At 40.6% G+C, this 20,375-nt stretch overlaps 1 protein-coding gene across 1 annotated transcript in view; it reads right to left on the bottom strand.

The window, feature by feature from the left end:
- Positions 1-298: 298 nt before the first annotated feature.
- The window catches only part of Sema1a (semaphorin 1a), a 102,345-nt gene continuing 82,268 nt past the window's right edge, over positions 299-20,375 (bottom strand). Inside the window, exons 13-15 of the mRNA XM_080285790.1 lie at positions 19,843-20,108; positions 17,861-18,068; positions 299-701 (exon numbers count right to left, since the gene is read on the bottom strand). Coding sequence (XP_080141916.1) covers positions 299-701; positions 17,861-18,068; positions 19,843-20,108 — 877 coding nt within the window. The remainder of the gene's footprint in view (positions 702-17,860; positions 18,069-19,842; positions 20,109-20,375) is intronic.

Genomic DNA, 20,375 nt, shown 5'->3' with positions numbered 1-20,375 from the left:
CGTCTTACTGGATAATCACCACTGGAGTATTATGTAATAACTGTCTTCTATGGATAAACTATAAGTCACTTCTTACACTCTATTTGTCTTGTCATGCTTGCTACAGTCCGAGTGAGTATTGGGAACAGCGTCCCTCCTCCATGCGAAGGTTTGATTCACACGACGCCACTGCTGCTGCTACAGAATACTTTGATTACAGGAGGTTGTCAAGTGAAGGAGCAGAAGTGTCTCTTGGCACTAAGGTGGTATGTACAGTAATACTGGCGGTGAGAGGGACTAGAGAGAGGGGCCAGGCAGCTCACAGGTAGACCTTCTTGACGGAGCGAGTGGTTGAGTAGCCGTCCACTAAGCGATGGTCGTAGTCTCGGGGACGGTGGTCACGCCCACGGGTTCCGTACTTTTCAGAAGAGCGGAGAGTGCCATGGGTGGAGTAGCTCTCAGGGGTGTAGTGTAAGGGAATATCCTGGGGCCCTGAGGCCACGCCAGTGGTGGGCAGCCCCAGTGCCGGACCCATAGGGGGACCCACACCACCACCGCCACCACCTCCACCCATGTTGCCTGCAGGGGTGTTGGAACCAGGGGTCTTGAGTGTAGCCTTGGGGGACATGTTCAGGACTAGGTTGACAGGTTTGTTGAGTGCCTGTGGCACCAGCACTGGCTCAGCATATGTAACCTCCTCCTGTAACTCTCCCGTCAGTCGGCTGTCAAAAAAGGATGTATATTAACCTACTGAATACAGAGATTTCTTATTCATTTTCCTATTAACCCAATGAATATGGGGAAGTTTTTTCACCTTACTCTTACCATCTTCTGATGAATTTATTCAGCTTAGGACAGGCTCCACCTAAATTTATTCACGTCTTAGAAGACCTCTTCTAGTGAATGGGTTGGGTTTAAAAAAAAAAAAAAAAAAAAAAAAAAAAAAAAAAAAAAAAGGGGGGGGGGGCTCATATGAATAAGTTGGAAAATGCATCAGTTCTTCTTGCTGCTTAATCCTGGTCTGTCTGGCTGAGCAGACCTGCTGACCACAGGTAGGCAACTGCTTCTGAGGGACCATTGTACAGGTCCAGTGCAATACATACATGTCCAGGATCCGGTGCCCCCTTGTGGCAGACAGCACCTAACCAGACTTGGCCCAGGGTCGTTCCCCATGGCAAGATGCAGGGAAATATGAGGAAGTTTGGCTCCCGGAAGGACACCACAGCCACTCCACCAAGAGTGTACAGCACCTCCACTTGCAGGCTCCTCATCAGCACCTCTCATGTAGTGAGTAGGTTAATCAAGGCTATATCGAACTCCTGTCAAAAAACCTCTATTGTGCTAAATTGCCTGGGGACAGCAAGAATAAACTGGGTGATACATCATAATAGTGAAGGAGTTAAACAACACACATACAGCTTACACTATTCACCTATACTTCTCTTAACTACTGTAACTTGAGACAATACAATGAACTTTAGTACTACCAACAGTATAAGAACACTGATGGTATAAGTGTAAAAAGACGGAAACAGGGAGTGAAAATGGAACTTATGCAGTAGTAGTAATAGTAGCAGTATAGATGTAGTAGTAGTAGTAGTAACAACAGCAGTCATAGTAGTAGTAGTAGTCGTAGCAGTGGTAGGAGCAACCCTAGGATCGTCTCAATGTAAACCCAGTGGATGCAGACTCGAGTTGCCCCTCTCCTGCAGCCCACCATCCTCCTTTCAGGGGCACATGGAGGGGGCTGAGGGACATTTATATAGCCACACACTTCCACCACCCAGTGATGCTGATGCCAACACCTGAAGGCAACTCTCTCCAGTATCTGTACACCAGTACACATCAATACTGCATACACTCCTCTCTCTCACACACACACACACACATACACCTCAACTATCTGAGCAAATCTACACATCAAAGTATCACAATGTATGGCATTAACTCCTGCACTATGAGGGATCTCCCTTAAGCTGAATAAACTACAGTAGTCTGATGGTAGAAAAAATAAATAAATAAACAAAATACATAAATAAATAAATCATACCAATAAGTAAAATTATCTGTACAAGAAAGAACTGATTACTGCATCAGACTATCATTATTTATTAAAAACTACCACTCCTTAAAAAAAAAAAAAAATCATATGAAACTGTAACTCAAAATCAGTACTAAACTTATGCAAACAGACCATTCAGCTCTCCATAAAATTCTGGTTTATCATTTTGAAATGCTACTACCAATACTACTACTACTACTGCTGCTGCTGCTTTATCTAACTACTCTACTTCTACTACTATTACTACTACTACTACCACTACTATAATAAATAATAATAATACAGGTCTCCCTCGTTTTACGTTGTATCGTTTTACGATATTTCGCATTTACAATCCTTCTTCTTTAGTACCAAGTGTTCATTTTACGATTGAGCTCCCTCGCATTTACGATTGGGCATGTGGAAATCCTGCACTCACAGGCAGGTCAGCTGAGAGATGCATGGCATACCCGCCCCACCCACACAGTTTCCCGCGCTTTTGCCAGTCTCACCCGCGTGCTTGTTCAGCATACAACCTCTGTGCATCTGTGTGCATCACTGCCCAGGATATTACTATTTCTCCTGTTCTTCACATTTTGCACCCCTAGTGCCACCACCGTGATGTCTTGTAAACGCCCTGCAACATCTGGTGCTGGTGATATGAAGCCAAAGAAAGCAAGAACGTCCTTAACCCTGGAGTCTAAGCTTAATATTGTGAAGAAGCACGAAGCAGGCGAGGGGGCAAACTCCATCGCTTGTTCCATGAGTCTTGCACAGTCGACTGTATCGACTGTTATAAAGCATGCTGTCAACATTAAGAAAGCTGGGGAGACAAGCACGACTCTACAATACATAAAACATCATCATTATTAGTGCACATTAGATAACTTGTATGGGTCTTGGGTTCCTTATACACGAGTCCAGGAACGCATCCCTATTTATCCCATTAAACCTTAATTTCGCTTTACAATACTTCAATTTACAATTGCCTTTCTAGGAACGCATTCCAATCGTAAAACGAGGGAGACCTACAATAATAATAATAATAGTCATAATAATAATAATAATAATAATCTATCCATCTATCTATTGCTAGATGCCTCAAACCCATATGGGGTGGCCACAAACAAATCGCCTCGGCGAGGCTTCTTGTTCGTCTTTTTAGTTAACTGTTTTCCGGGGAGGGGCACTAACCCTCTGCCAACCCTTTTAGTCGCCTCGTACGACAAGCAGGGATACTGGGGGAGTATTCTTGAAAACCTCTCTACCCCCAGGGGGTAAATTAATAATAATAATAATAATAATAACAATAATGTTGCATTCAATATCTGCTGCAGTCTTCATTTGCAAGTAATGCACACTAAAATGCTCATGAAATACTGTAATTAAATAAAAATCTAAAATAAAAAAAGAATTAGTCAAGCAGCAAAATTCGGCAATACACATGATGTAAAAAGTTATGTAAAAAATAAATAAATATATAAAAAAAAGGCATTAGTAATGAATCAAAATAAGGCAAAATACATTATGCTTAAAGATACTACTGAAATCATGGCACTATAATAGTGTTGTTAGTAAAGCTTACACCATAAATATGATGTACAGTAATATTATTATTAAAGCATCAGCACAAGAGACTAGTTATTAGTCAAGGCTTCAAGAAGAAAATGAACTATGCTTTGGCTTAGAGAGGTAATATTCATCAACAAAGTTCTAGGCTCCATTTGCATGACTATTTCTGACATAACCATGGAAATGAGAGCCACAAGACCAAGCCCATGCATGTTAACTGCAGACGGGTGGCATTGGCAGCTGCTTGACCAATACACTCATCAGTTTATGAAGGTTTCAAGCACCTCTTCCTTAGCGATTTATTTTACATACCCGGTACTGTCTCAATATTACACGTAAATATTCCCCTGTATGTTATTATTACAGATGCAACCCTTGACTCATCTGATTGTGAACCCAGAAGACTGCATGCTACAGGAACCTTCTCGTACAGTCCGCTATCCTCCTGGCAGAGGACAGGGAAGGTGCAAAGGGATGTTTGTGTTTATATAACTACACAGTGAAGCCACACATCTATATCTGTGCTGCCAAAGGAAGGCATCCCTTACTTGCACCCATATAATATTTATTGAGGTAGCCTATAACTAAGTACTGGCATGGTATACATTGACAACATACAGAATATTAAAGTACTCAATACATCAATAAACCAACAAGAAAAAGGCACCAGAAAGCCTCCTTAACCCCTTCAATAGAATGATATATTTTGCATTTTATTCTTGCATGATTCTGTTCAGCTTGAGGGAAGACTTCAGCACTATGAGTTAGATATAGCTGATGTTAATTCCTTCATTACTAAAGGTCTCCCACAAGTTGAGTAAGTCTAGTGATAGCAAGAACAGGCTAGAAAAAAAAAAAATGCATCACCAGACTGAAAGAGGTTAAGAGAGAATACAGGGTTTTGAGGCTATGCAATGAGTTACTGTGAGATTCAAACATTGCAACCAAAGCTACAATACTGTTAGGACATCTTGCCAAAAGCTTGGTTATCTATGGACTGACTAAGGGCACTACTGATGGAGTATTGTGTCTGGTGTGTTACAAATATTGGTGTACAACAACCAGGTGACAAGAGAAATATTACCACTGGTTAAGGAAGCTCCGTAACACCTTTTCTTAAGTGATTAAATTTGCTTATTACACCTTACTGTCCTATTCTGGCACATAAATCCTTCCAATATTACCATACTCTGCTTAAGTAATGAACAAAAGGATTTTAACCACCTACATCCAAATATAACTCACTATAAAAGAGGTGTTAGGGAGCTTTCTTACTAACGAGAATACAGGCCGATAATCTGCTAACTGACATAAGAAACAACATTCCTACTGTGTTAACATAGGGCTGCACACACAAACTGAGAAAAAAAAGTCTGATTGATGATAAGGATGAAGGGAATAGTGATCTTTTGTGCGAGGGTACAAAAAACTAATGGATGAGAATATGGCTCATACATTAAAAACTGTACTACGGACTCAAGCAGAGGGATGGTTAAGCTTTACTGCTGCTGTTGTGGCCCTCCACTCGTCTTAATATGAATTCTGTGGATTACTGAAGCTCCCCTTTTTTAGTTCACCAATCTCCTTTAGGTAAAAAAAAAAAAAAAAAAAAAAACTGGCTGCACTATTACGAATTTCTGCTCACAAAATGCTGCCCAGAGATAAGACACGTTACATTTCCTTAACCTTCACAAAATCCTTTCCACAGTGCTTCTTCATGACTAGCATATTGTTACAAATCAGCACTAAAGATGGGGAGATGGCAATTATTGGCCAAGTTGGAGTAAAAGCAGTATAGTCACATGTACTTTAAATGTTTGGAATGAATAGCTTACATCTAGACCTGTTCACTCCTGCTGGGAGACTAAAGGAGTAAGGATGGACTGGATGGAAGGTAGACGGACGGATGAAAATTTAAAAACGTAAGAAAGTAGTGAGGAAGGAAGGCACATGGACGTGAGGTAAGACAAACACAAAGGTAAAGGAGAGATGTTTGGCAGGATGAGAAAAAGAACAGAAAATATACGAGGCCCCTAATAAACATAGTGTACCAAACGCCAAATGTTGAAAATGGAGAAAAACGCAAAGTTGCGTAACTTTCCAAATGCCATAACTTTGGAAGTAGTGATATATATATATATTTTTTTAATAATATATATTTTAGCTTGAAGTTCGTACTTTCATGTCATGCTAATCTTGGCAAAGAGAAATTAGTAGCATTCTGACTGGTACAATAGCTGCGTTTTTCTCCAGTGCGGTTATTGAGAGACAAAACATACTATCAGTATGCATTTTTAACAATCAAACCAACCAAAGATATCAATGGGGAATGTTTACACAAGCAAAAGTCCTGAGCTTCTTACTAATGTTTTGTGCCCACATCTCCGGCCTCTTCGCTCTTTTTCTGTTATGAGAAGGACCAGCAGCTTTTTGTTCACTACTAGAGTCACTCATGTTCTCGAGACAATGAGAAAAGACATTTAAACAGCTCTGAAAATAGCCAGTTAATCCATGCAGTGCTCTAGGCCGGCTGGTAAACAAAAAAACTGCGTCACGTGGCTCACGTCGCGACAGATTCCCAAATCACAGTTGCCAATGTCTTGCTGAGCTCTCTGCCTTTCCCATTTTCTGCATATTATGGCTAACTTACCCTTAAAATCATGCAAGTTTATGCTAAAATATTCCATTACGTTAGAATAATGGTACAAAAATGAATAGTGCTATACAAAAAATGCATGACTGTGAGCATAAGAAATGCTAGTATCTGGTAACACCGGACAACACATAGCTGGGAAGCATTTTGTATATTCCGTGACCATTATGAAGGCTTGTCGACGCACTGAGGTGAAGCTGGCAGTGAGACCATGTTACAGAAGGGGAATATGGACCCTAATGCCAGTTGCTTTCTGTACCTCGTGGTTGCCTTCCAGATCAAAGAGGGTTTGGGCTACACAATGGTATACTGTGGTTTTCGCTTGCAGTGGCGCTTGGTACATAAAATGGGAAGGAGGGAGGCAACAATGAAGATACAGGTAGAAATCACCTACAATCCCACTACAGATGAAAAACGTAGATAAAGACAGTTACGTGTATGACAAGAGTTGTTTTCAATAAAATTTCAAGTTTTAGCCTACTCGCAGTGAAGCAAAGGATGCCTGAGATAGATTTTGAGGCCTCTGACAGCTAACACTTAACTGAACGAAATATTCTGGTGTTCTATCTATCTATCTATTGCCAGACGCCTCAATCCCGTTAGGGGTGGCCACAAACAAATCGCCTCCACGTCGCCCTGTCCCCCGCCATTTCACTGCCCCGCTCCCAACTCACACCCCCCTCTCTCATATACCTCTCCACCCCATCCCTCCATCTCATCCTCGGCCTCCCCCTCCCTCTTCCCCCCTCCACCTCACTCACATACACTCTCTTCGTCAGTCTTTCACCCTCCATCCTCTCCACATGGCCAAACCACCTCAGTGTGTTCCTCATAACGCTTCCTATCACATCCACATTCACACCACAACGCTCCTTTATATCCTCATTCGTCAGCCTGTCTCTACATGTGACTCCACAGGCTCCTCTTAAATAACTAATTTCCACTGCTCTCACTCTTGACTTGTGTCCTTCCAACAACGTCCAAGCTTCACTTCCGTACGTTCGAGTCAATAATGTTATGTAGTAACTTTTTCACTTCCATGCTCACTTCCCTGTTTCTATTCACTGCTTTCGAAGAACCAGCAACCTTTCTTCCCTGCTGTAGCCTACCCTTTCACGCACTTCACCCTCCAAACCTCCATCCTTACTCATCACACTACTCAAGTACTTAAACGTACTCACATTTTCCAATCCCTCACCATCCAACCTCGCTGTACATTCACTGACTTCACCTCTTTAAAAGACCATCACTTTACTCTTCCCTACATTCACCTTTAGATTCCGTTTCTTACACACTCCCAAACTCATCCACCAAGCCTTGCAGCTCCCCTTCGTCTTCACTCAACAACAGAGTATCATCTGCAAACAATAGTACAAAGAATTTTCAAACACTATCCTCTCTCACCAGGGCCACTCCAACTGAATAGGTAGGCTGACACAGATCGATACCCTGAATAAATCTCCGAAGTGCACCAACCAATATGGGAAGAAATGTGGTCATTTAAAACATCAGTTATAAAATCAAACAACACAAAAACCTGATGAAGGCACAGAAAAACTGAAGAGAAACTGCAAAACAGTAAAATAATTTTTTTGGATTTCAGTTGCACTCAGCTAAAAGCCAACGATAAGTTGTATGTTGTATCATTTATAAAGGCTCCAACGTGCATGCGTCGGCTTTGGTCACCTAATGGCAGCTCTCCACGCTGCTCGATCTATGTCAGCCTAAGTATTCAGTCTAACGCAATAACAACTGTCACCGAAGTCCTAAAAAATGGATAACCTAACCCAATCTGAAAGGAATGTCAGAAGATTGCCACTGGCTTGTCTCTGATAAAACCCATAATTTTACTGTTCATATCTTCAGTACAAAGTGTATTTGTTTAGTATACTGTTATTTCCAGGTGATTTTATGCAATTCAGGAAGAACTTTAAGTACTGTAGTAAAATGGTTAAGGAAGGCCATTGTATCAGCCCTGCAACTTTGCAACAGTGGTCTTCAACCAAACCAAAGTGGAAATATGTATACTTGGGTCAACATAAGAATTGTGAAGTATACAAAGTAAAATGAAACTAAACAAGTTAGGTATCTGAACCATAATTTTCTTTCAGTACATTTGGGTTAAAAAAATAAAAATCCTGGTTTTTATGACTCGAAAAAACGGTAGAGTCATTGGAGAAGTCAGAGCTCACGTTGAATTACCTCGAAATCTAGAGTAGCTACTTGTTAAATGAGGGAAACTGAGTCACAGGTCCATCATCAAAATTTGGGTGGGGGGGGGGGGATGCGCATGCGCGCGCACTTCTAGCCAAATTTAAGTCTTCCTGCAACCCGCTAGTCCTTCATATGCCAAAAAAACTGAACCCATATACTGTAATACCAATAAGCAAAATGAATGAATGGTGAGTGTGTTATCATCATGGCATAGTGTATGAAAACATGTGATGCCCAACATTTCTGACATTTCAGAAGCCGAACTTCAACTCGATTCACTGTTCATTGACAAACCGGAGAAAGAAACACCAATGTGGGACTTAGTGCGTACTGATATTTTGTCTCATGGCTTCCTCAGAATGAGGAAGCCATGAGGTGAAACGTCAATATGTACTAAGTCCCATATCGGTGTTTCGTTCTCCAAACTTCAACTTGAAATGGCCACATCATACTGCATATGATGCTCTAACATTTAATACTGACAGGCTCAACAGAACACTATCTTTTGTCAGCTTAATGGTCATGCTGAATTTCCACGGCTCAGAAATACATACCTAGTGCTGCTGACGTGTTACATTAACTCTGAATACTGTGTCTTGATTTCACAATGCCATTAATAGTTTACATGGAAGAGTTATAAGTGGTGGCGACCATCATCCACTCACCTGATGTAGTGCTGCCTACTTCTTCCTAGCCTTTATCATTCTTTTTCTGTGCCTGCCTTCCTCTCTTCCTATTTCTCCCATCTTTCCTGTCACTTCTTATTGCTTTTCATTCCTTTACAGGTGGCTTTACAATGAGTGACAAGCCAAATGGTTTCCTATAAGCCAAGAAACCATTTACAACGCTGGGTGGTAACCACATAACCAAACCATACATGCTCCCTACATGTCAGCGAGTGGGTTAGTGGAGGGTTAGTGCCCCTCCCTGTAAAACAAATAACTCAAAGTCAAATGGCCACCCCTTACGGGATTATGGTGTCTGGCAATAGAGATAGATAGATATAAGAGTTATGCCTATATACGGAAATTATATTTATTGAGAGGAAACTGTTGCATCTTCACCATTCATCCAACATCTGGTCCTTTCTTGCCCCACGAGGAGTACAGGGATACAGGACTTGGATACTTAGCCCTGAGTGACATTATGTGAACAATAAACCCCTACCATCCCTCAGATATAATATTTTTTTTAAAGATGAAACAGAGAAAGGAAAAACAAATTAAGTAAAAAAAAAATCTATACACCAGATTAAAGGTGTCCTCCATTGATAAAATATCTGCTGCAGTTGGACTTGAACTGCTGTTGGATGTAGCTTGGTGGGAAACTAAACTGAGGGTTCCATCCAGTTGTACCTTCTTAAATACAATTTCCATATGCAGATATGCAACTCTTCCATCTGAATACAGCATTACCACCAATTCAAGTGGCCTACCTACATGATAGCATCAACTTTTGTCACATATGTAACTCTACTACCAGCATATCCTATGGTCACCTAAAAGTATTTTTTTTTTTTTTTACTTGTTTAATTCAGAAATTTTCTTTATCAGTTAACAGACAGAAAAGTAGTGAATAAGGATTTAATTCACAGAATTCATGGATGTAGTTTATATTCAACGTAAGAGACTTCTCGTACTGAAGAAGTTCATTAAGGCAGTACCTAGCTTCTCCAGTTTAAACAGTCTCATCCAAGCTCTGTACAATAATTTCAAGGTAACAAGAATACAAATGAAACCCATCACCATGCTGAAGAGGTTAATTACTTCAGACATTGTAATGTCTCTTTTATTCTTGCCAAGTTCTGACTACTTTATTTAGTTTAAGAAAGACTTTTCAAACTTCACGGATGACCTATAGCCTTTACCGGGCAGTAACCAAATAAACAAACAATGGGGTGAAACAGAGCCTACTATGGTGCCCCTATTAACTAGGTGGTGGCACAAATGCAGCATACATCCAGGAACCAAACCTCCACACTTTGTTCTGCACCTTCCTGTGGTGATGTGCTATCTACTGTAGGTACCACAAGGGAACATCACCCCACTGCATGGGACTGCCCTGCAGGGGCAATGCTTGTCTGCAGTAAAAGGGTTTACTAGAACAGATAGATGGGTGTTCAACAAGTGACTCCTTCACTTCACTATATGTCTCCAAGATTAGTAAAATCATCTGGAGAAAAAAAAAAAAGACTATGTCCTACGAATCATGGGTCAAAAGATATTCGGAACAATGCATTCCTAAAGCCAAACGTCAGTACCCTAATGGAAAGTAAGCAGTTATTAAGCAGAGAAGCTGGGACAGGCAGGTGTTAGAGCATAAATGATTTCCACTTGTTGGCAGGAAGACTGCACATTAGAAAAATAGAATTGCTGGTCCTTTAATAACATATAAAATAGTGGACACATTCCCTTCATACAGGTTAGTCTGTACTCTCAAACAATACCCAAAAAGATAGCAAGATCATCAAAGTGCAAGTCAGTACATGTTTTGGGTCATATCTGTACTTTCAATTTTCAAAATGAGCAAAAGAATTATCAATCACTAGTGCAAGTTAGTATACATTTTCAGTAGTTTTTTTTAAGTGTATTCTGAACAACCGCTGGGCAGAGAGATGGCACGATGCAGGAACCTATACAGGGTGTTCCAGAGCTGATGTATTAATTTAAGTACTTCCTAAGGTCATTTTGAGAAACACTATAAATGTTCTAAGAATGCACATCAGATCCACGACGGTTATGGAGAGGCACACATATTTAAAAGGTGGTAATGAGACAAATTATCCATTCCTTTCCCTTGTTACCCTCCTTTACACTATTAACTGCATTATTTTTACTGAGACTATGCAATTAATAATGAAACAATGCACTATGAACAGTAAAACCAAAAAGTAGGGCAATGAAGAGTAAAGAGGATGGTAACATGGGGGAGGTAATGGATAATTTCTCTCATTATCATCATTCAAATTTAAATCCCTTTAAATCCATAACTACTGCAAATCCACCATACATTCACAGAGTATTTATGTCTTACACCCATACTCTTGTCGGTGGAAGAAGCTCTCTAACATCTTGTCCTAGGTAATTTATTCTGCTTATTACACCTTACTGTCCTATTCAGTGTTAAATAAGTCCTTCCAATATCCATCCGTCCATCCATCATCCATTCCTGTGTTGCCCCATGAGGAGCGTAGGAGCCCAGGGCTAGGCAGTTGGTCCTGACATTTAAGATGAGAGTGACCAGCCTCACTCATCCCCGAGTGGCATTATGTGAGCAATAAATAACATAGAGGGACATTAACCAGCCATACCCAGAATCAAGTCACTAAGGAAGAAACATTAGGGAGCCTCCTTCCCCACGAGAATACCAACCTCAAAATGACCTCAGGAATCACCTCTTGAAGTTAGTACATAAACTCCTGCGACACCCCTAAATATAAATGATGGCTGCGTGCTTGCGAATGACACTGAATATCTACAGTGCACGCTTTTATGTGCCCAAGGTTATGCCACCGTGGCCCAGAAACAAACCCACAAAAATTTAAATATTTGAAGTGAAAGCATATTTTTAATTCAAGAGCTGAGATTACATTTTACATCTGAGAAAAAACTGGATTTCAAATTCAAGAGTTGAGAGATTATTTAAATTTATGAGCTGAGAGCCTATTTTAAATCTATGAACTGAAAGCCTATTTTTAATCTGTGAGCTGAAAGCATACTTTATATTTCTGAAGCAAGAGTATATTTTAAACTCATGAGCTGAGAAAATATTCTATATCAGTGAGCTGAGAGAATAATTTAAATGTGTAAATTCATGAGCTGAGAGCATATTTAAAAGTCATGAGCTGTAAGGGTAGTTTTCATTTCGCAGGAACTCCATTAGGGTTGAATATTCCAGCAGTAAAAATAATATTGGGATGAGAATCATCAGATGTTCCTTTTATGGCTAATGCTTTAGATATATAATGCACTGATGCTGTGAGTGAGGCAAGGAAGCATCAGCTGCAAATTATCATGGACCAATTTTTTTTTTTTTTTTTTTTTTGTAAGAGTGGGAACCAAGGGGGTAAAAAAGAAAAGAAAAAAAAAAAAAGATAGCCAATTTCAAGACCACATCCACCACAAACATTTTGAGGCACTCTAAAATTTTTTGAACTATTTTTTGGATTTACAGCATGATGAGTTTCTGGCCCCGTTGGCACGAATCTGTTCATTTTTTTTCTTCTTTTTGGTACATGCAGGTGGTCCATATGTAGCACTCCACTAGAAACTCACATGGCAGTATCTTGTGTGTTGTAGGGATGGCTCAGTCAGCTATTTGGGCATTTTTGTGGCATGTGGAGTAGGAAATGGATATCGTACATGTTGCAAGGTAAACACTGATAATACTGCCTCAGCTATCCCCACAAGACACAAGAAATCTCCTGGCAGAGTGGAAGTGGAATATTAAATATGGGTCACCCTGTATTTCTGAGTGTGGTACCTCAATCACGGCTTGTCTGGGGGCAGTTGGTAGTGCAAGCCAGCGTCAAGGTGGTGGCGGGGAGCCGAGGGTAGCGGCGGCAGCGGTGGGGGGTGGCAGTGGTGTTGAGGGGCTACCTGTGGCCCCCGGTGGACGCTCAGCAGTGCCACGGCCCCCCCACACTCTCCCCCCGCCTCACCCGGGCCCCTTCACACACAGTTATCACAGTACTGAGTCAGTTTGTGGCTCACTATGGGTTCCTGATTTTGATTTTTTGGGGAATTATTTACTTTGGGATGCACAAGCTAAGTCTGGGCTAAAACCATTCAAATGTAACTTTCTTTGGGTATCAGTGAGTCAGTCCCTGGGGTATGTAATTTTGTATCTTGGGACTTTATAAACTTTGCAACTGACAAGCTAATTATGGGGTTATACCATTAAAATTGAGCTTTTTTTTTAGTATCACTGAGCTGGTTTATGGACTTTCGTGTACAAAAGGGTGTGTTCCAATTCTGACTGTTGGCAAATGATTTACTTTGGGGCAGTCTGGGATGAAAATAATTCAAATACAATATAACTTTTTTGAGATATCGCTGAGTTCATTTGTGGGCTTTTGAGAGGGAGAGATGTGTTCGTGTTTTGACTGTTTGGGGGGAAGGCTTTACTTTGGGATAAACAAACTAAATCTGTGGTAAAACCAAATATAACTTTTCATGGGTAACACTGAGTTTGTGTGTGGGCTTTCATGTGGGATACAATGTGTTCCGGTGTTCAATGTTGGGGGACTTTTTACTTTGAGGTAGACAAGCTAAGTCTGGGGTAAAACCATTCAAATGTAGCTTTCTGCATCGCTTCCAGAATGAATTTTAAAAAAAGGAAAAAATACAACAGCAATCAGCAAGTTGTTAGTGTAAGCTCACTCAGGAAAGGGAACAAGGTTATTCATGGGAACTTTCTGTACAGCACTAGAGTAAAATTTTGTGTAATCCAATTTCATGTATTCATCAGCTGTGGGGCATAACAAGGGAAACACAAACAAGTGGAAACCATGTAGGAGGGATCTGAGAGCTCTACTGCACTAGGGGGCTAGTTATCCATGAATCTAACTTCATTAGGTACATAGTCAACCCTGAGCAGCAACTTAAGCTCTTGTAAGTTTGGGGCAGCTGCCTAGGCTACACTTAGTAACAGAGAGATGCACAACATAGGGAAGACAAAAATTTAAATGAGTTGTGGTGTCATAAAAAACTTATTTTCCTCCCCACATGGATGCAGTTATAACCACACAGGACACTGGCTCATAATCTGCATATTAATGTATTTCCACCACCAAACACTGTTGGATTGGTAGACACAACAGTCCAGCCACTAACTGACGACTCCACTCAACACAATTAAATCACTGGGGATTTGTTAATACTGAGACAATTCTAAGTCCCTATACATTCTGAGAAATGCTGTTTGATGATGATGATGATCATGCAAGTCTCGAGTAACAAAAGTCGGCAGTGACATCTTTCCACACGGACTGAGTTTTAGACAGCATAGGGTGCTGTGGGAGGAAGAGGAGGTGTCGAGACTCCCTGGGTGGGCAGCATTACTTGCAAGTGCCAGACTTGTTCATCCAACAGGGGTTCTCCATGTTAAATGATCTCTGGTAGCACCTCTCTTCAATTCCTTGTATCTTGATATCATTTTAAAGGACCACATCCCAAGTCTGCTTTGAATATACATGGGTAATATTTTTGTTTTGGCTATAAAAACATTCCACCTCACATTGTTGTAATGGCAGCATCCAAAGAAAAGATCCGAGCTGGTGGCAGTGGCAGTGACAACCTGTACCATTCTGCACTATTTCCATATTCCTGTCTCCTTATGATAGAAGCTGGCTTTCATGCAGTCCAGTATGGCTGTAAAAATCTATCTTACAGCAGGCTGATGGTAACTTAGTTTTGGTGGTGGCCAGGCTGTACAATGGTTTCCTGCTGCACCATGCTGCCTGGTGAGGTTTGTGCATAGCAAGTTCCATAGGGTACAGGGCAGCTAGAATTTAATGAGTTAATATTTCCAATCATCACTGACTGGCACAAAGTCTGCAGCAGCAACCTGAGGCAAGTACCCAGTCAACAGTGAGCTGTGCCAGGTGTAATGCCAACTGACACTCAGGCTGGTGTCCCTACACCTGGCACAGTGAGTTGATAAAAGGCAAATCATTTGGTATGTGACCGGCACCGTCAGATTGTATGAATGATAACAGCACTGCCACAGTTTGCTTTTCATTGCCTTCAGAGGGAAGATAGCTAGAGTTACTATGCCATGAGAATTTCCAATAAAGTATTAGGTAAATACTCAACTCAACAACCAGCCCTACAACACATCTAGTTATCCAAAGGCCCATGGTCCCAAGGTTGTAAATTTTTACAAGAATATGGCACGCATGAGAGAAGTGAAAACATAAACAATTATTAGCTGCAAAGATTACAATACAGGAACTCTTGCCACCTAGAGAAAATATATGCACAGCCATTCCAGAAGAACAAAAACATGTCTAGCCCAGTAGATGTAAATTCATACACGCATTACCCCAATCTGTCCAGAATAACACAGCAAAACAAAACTGAGTGCAGGAAAAACACAGACCACATGCTGTTGCTATAAAAGTACAAACAAGTCAGATCTTCTCCCACAGAAAGATGGACGCTATCCATCCAAAGTGGGAATTACAGCACCATTTGCTTAAACTGAATAAACAAAGGAAAATAGTTCAAGAAGCTCTACAAAGGAGGACCATGTCACACCAAGCATATGGGAAAAATAAGGAAGTTGGATAAAGGGTAGAATGCAGAATAATAGCAAAAGCAGGCACAGTGATAGGGCAGGCATGTTATCCTAGTCACTGGCCATGGTCTAGTGGGTTAATGGGTGTGCTAATATCTGCCAAAGGATCAAGATTTGATCCCAACCAAGGGTCACTGGCTGAACTCAGGAAGGGCATCAAGCTGTAAAATGTTTCATGCTACAAGAAAGCTCCTATATGTAGCAGCAGCATCTTAGTCCCTCGGAGAAGGACAAAGGTTTCACAGCATGGCATAAAACTGAACCGCTATGCAAGTAACACTGCCTCCCCTTGCTGCTCAGGCTCCGTGGGCCCAGCAAATGCTGGAGAGGATTCTGAGGGATGATGGAACTCTTCAAAACCTCTCATTATCATCATCTTCATTACCATCATCTTCATTATCATCATCATCATCCGAACCTCCTTTTCCACCCTAGGGCAGGGTGAGGAGTAGCAACATCCAGACCTCTCACTTTCAAAAATAACTTTGAGGATGCTTGTGCTGGTGCCATGAGGTGGATTTATTACACAGCCACTTCAGTCCATGGCTGAACTGAGATGTATCCTTAAACCACACAGTGTCTGGTTGTGGTAAAAGCTTATGAGCCAGCTTCTTATTGCTGCCTACACACCCATACTTAAGGGGAAATTACTAAAGTTAAAATCTACTCAGCATATGTTAAAAAAAAAAAATAATAATAAAAATATATAAATTAAAATTAGAGGTAACTGGAGGAAAAAAAAAAAAAAAGTGCAATGCCTCAATAATCTAAAAAACTGTTCAGCTGTACAGTGTATGCAATTACTGATGACAGAATTAGTCCTCTAGGCACAGAAAAAATTTAAAACAGTGGTTTAAGAGTTGCTACAAATATTATTATAAGGAAAACATTAATCCCACTTCCCTTCACCGCAGTATCATTAAGTTAGTCTTCCATTACCAAGATGTAGGTAATGCCTTGATAACGTCATTTAAAAAATAACGATAATTTCTTGTTACTCATTATTCAAGGTGAAAGTTAGTGCTGGCATCTCTGAAAAACACTTACATATTTCATATAACATTAATAATGCATTTAAAAAAAAAAAAAATGAATTTCTAAAGAGAATATGGAGAAAACTGTCCGAATGTTTACTGCAACCACAATCCCTGTTATGTTTGCATTTAAAAAGCAACAAAAGGGACGATACACACAATGTTTACATAAAATGTCACATTTTGAAATTCATTCACTCTATTACATCTGATACATATTTACTGCAGCATATAGTTAAAATCACACAAATAGACAGAGCTTAAATCACCCCCCCCCCCAAGAAAAAGTAAAAAACAAATTATTTTCTATCTCAAACTGCCTTACCTGCAACTCAATCTGATGTCCATGTATAATTTCTGCCCCATACTCACTATCCTATTAGGTGCTAATCCTATTCCTTGACCCCAAATTCATAAAGAAGCCTGTCATTTTTCTATCTATCCATCTGTCAGTCTGTCTATCTGTCTATCTATCTTTCAGTCTCTGTCTATCTATTCATCTACCTATCTAACAAGTCAAAATCCATCATCAAAGCGAGGATGGACACAATCAAATCATCTTCATGTTCACTATCGTCTGTCATCACGCCTTTCTTTCCCCAACTTTTCTCAGATCTCACTCTCCTATTCATTCCACCAGCATTTCCACACACATACATTACTGAACAACCCCCCCCTCCAATTGTCCAGAACTCCCTGCCATGAAAAACCTTGAGGTCATAAAAGCCTTCAACAGAAAAATGTGCAAATGTTTGTTTCATTTGTTCATTTATAAAGGCTCCAACATCCTTGCAACTGTCAGCCTTGGTCACCTCATGTCAGCTCTTCACATTGCTCAATCTCTAGTAGCCTCTCAATCTAGTCCCTTATCCCTGAGATCACACTGTAAACCTTGTCCCAGGTCTTTTATGGTCTGCCTCTCATAACTCCACACTCAACATTCACACCTCACACCTTCCACACCCAATTGTCATCCTCCATCCTTTTGGTTCAAAATCCTATTCACCTCCTAATATACATAAACCCTAAACTCGATTTATTTACTTGTCAAACATTCGTAAAACCCACCTGTTAGCATTTTGCCGCTGATCAAAGTACTCATAGTCAGTGTCGGCGTAGAGCTGATTGTCATCATCCTTATTGCACTTTTTGCCACAGAAAAAACCCGCGATGAACCCTAGTATGAGTGCTCCGATGGTCGCAGACGCCACTGCAATGGCTAATGTCTCAGCAGTGAACTGGAGAGGGACGCTGGTGCTGCTGGGTCGCTTGTGGTCTGGGTGGGGAGTAGTCAGGGTGAGAACAATATAGGAATAATGTGGGAATGAGATGGCTGTACACTGACTGAAATAAATTCATCTAATATTTCACCTATTGTACTTCTTAGTTTCCTCTGCTTGTCTGGAGAGGGCACCAATATGATCAAACAGAGGAGCTCCCCACATATACAAACATCCATCCCCCTCAATGACTCAGTGATGTGGCGTGATGCGGCTGGTGTTTAAATAAAATTCAAAGTCGCCACTCCACAATGCTCCCATTGCGATCATATGAAGCTGGCTACTTGGTGTACTATTTAAAAAGTCTGATCTGTTTTCAAACAGACCTTGTACCACTTTCTCATGCTGGCTAATACTGCTATGGTGACAGAGGTCAAGTATGTTTCTCAGGACAGATTTCTTCTTTAATACGAAGCATCAAAGAGGAAGTGACGGACATGCCTTACACATGAGGTGACACATCTGAACAGTAGGTGAACTTCTGTCTTGGGTGTGCAATTATAAAGTGGGCATAAAATGGAGTTGGGGGGAGGAACAGAACCAAGATCCTTCATGAATACTGCCTCAAGTTACAGGACCCTTTTTACTCTGACTTGTTTAATTGCCATCCCCCTATCTTAAATGCTGAAATGTAAGAATGGATTACACTACAATATTACGTTAATCATGAAGATGTACAATGGAAAGGTTGTGGAGCCACAGTATTGTCTTATTCTGCTACTGAGCCAAGTGAAACAGGCTTCAAAAGGACAAAAAAATCTGGCCCATGTTAAGGTAAAACAAATATAATCCCAAACCCTTTTCATCACAGTACAAACTGATTCCTATGAATATTTTTTTATATATTACACTTACTAGATCCATTTAAGACTATAAATATTTTGCTTAAATTTAACATCATTGCTCTCATGAAGAAAAATTATCATAATTACCATCATAACCCTAATTCACAAAACAAAATGGGGAGGGTAAGCTGCAAAAATGCATGAAAAATCGCACAAAACTAGGAAAGAAACAAATTTACACATGCATCATTTAAGCTTTCAAAACCTTGCTTCCAACTTGCAAAAATCATCCATGCATGGACTCTCATTGTGGAAAAAAAAAAAAAAAAAAATTGTCCTGAACATCTACAAGCATAATTCATCCACCTGTTTTGTCCTTTCATCAATTTCTTGGCTTCTTCAATTTCTATACCTCAATTTTTTTGGGGGGACTTCTTCAATTTCTATACCTCAATTTCTCACATTCATTTACCATATCCATATTCCTCTTAGCCTTATACACCTCCTCCCACCTTTACACTAATTCATTACAGTACAGGTATATCCATTTCACCAACTATTTAGTACTGGAGAGGGACACCTTCACGTGGTGGCACTAAACTGGGCAACTCCTCTGCTGGGTTATATAAATGTCCCTCAACCCCCCCCATCCCATGAAAGGGGGATGGTGGATGGCAGGAAAGTGACATCAATCTGCAGTCCACACTATACTCTTTTCACTTTTACTTGACGCACACTTTTGTCCTTTAGCAGTTTATTTCACGTAGTTCACTGGCAGAATAAGACAATACCGTGGCTCAATATCCTTGCCACAACACTTCCTCATGACTAGCATAATCTAAAATTTCATTACAACTCTGCATACAAGAGGGAAAGATGGAACATTTAGGTCAATTTAGAGCAAAAGTTGTACAGCTGAGCGCTATATACACATCACTCTGCACATGTCCTGAGCCAGATATATGAAAATCCCATGCTCTCTCACCTGTGTCTGGGTGTTGGTGGTCTGGTGGAGGGGTGCCTGTTGTGTCCCAGTTGTTGACTGAAGCCTGGTGTGATGGTGCTTCATTGGCCTTCTTCTTGGGCTTCCCACAGTCCTGGTGAACCCCATCAGCCACACTCTGAATCAGCTCGGACTTGCCCCCAACACCGCCACCTCCTGCCCCCTCCGTCATGGCGCTGGTCAGGGTGCGACACTTGTGATGGTTCTTGTCCCAGGCGCAGTACGGGTCTTGCAACGCCACACACTCACTGTAAAAAGGATACATATTTAAAAAAATTGTTTTGTATATCTAATCAAATAAAAATTTAACAACAAAATGTTGTTAGTTCTGCTGTATATGCCTGAACATACAGTACTACATCATGGCTCCATGGCATTCAATCGATCTTGGTCAAGAAACAATAACTCTTACTAGTTACTAGTAAAATCAACCTTTCATTCTGACTACACTTGTTCATCAACTGAGCTGAAAACTGTTGGAGATCTTCATAAGGTTAGGAAAAATGCACATAAGT

The sequence above is a fragment of the Coenobita brevimanus genome, chromosome 108, assembly GCF_032717465.1.
Source record: "Coenobita brevimanus isolate Jiangsu-jjx chromosome 108, ASM3271746v2, whole genome shotgun sequence".
In the NCBI taxonomy this organism is placed as follows: Eukaryota; Metazoa; Arthropoda; class Malacostraca; order Decapoda; family Coenobitidae; genus Coenobita; species Coenobita brevimanus.
This window is presented reverse-complemented; position numbering and strand designations above follow the sequence as displayed.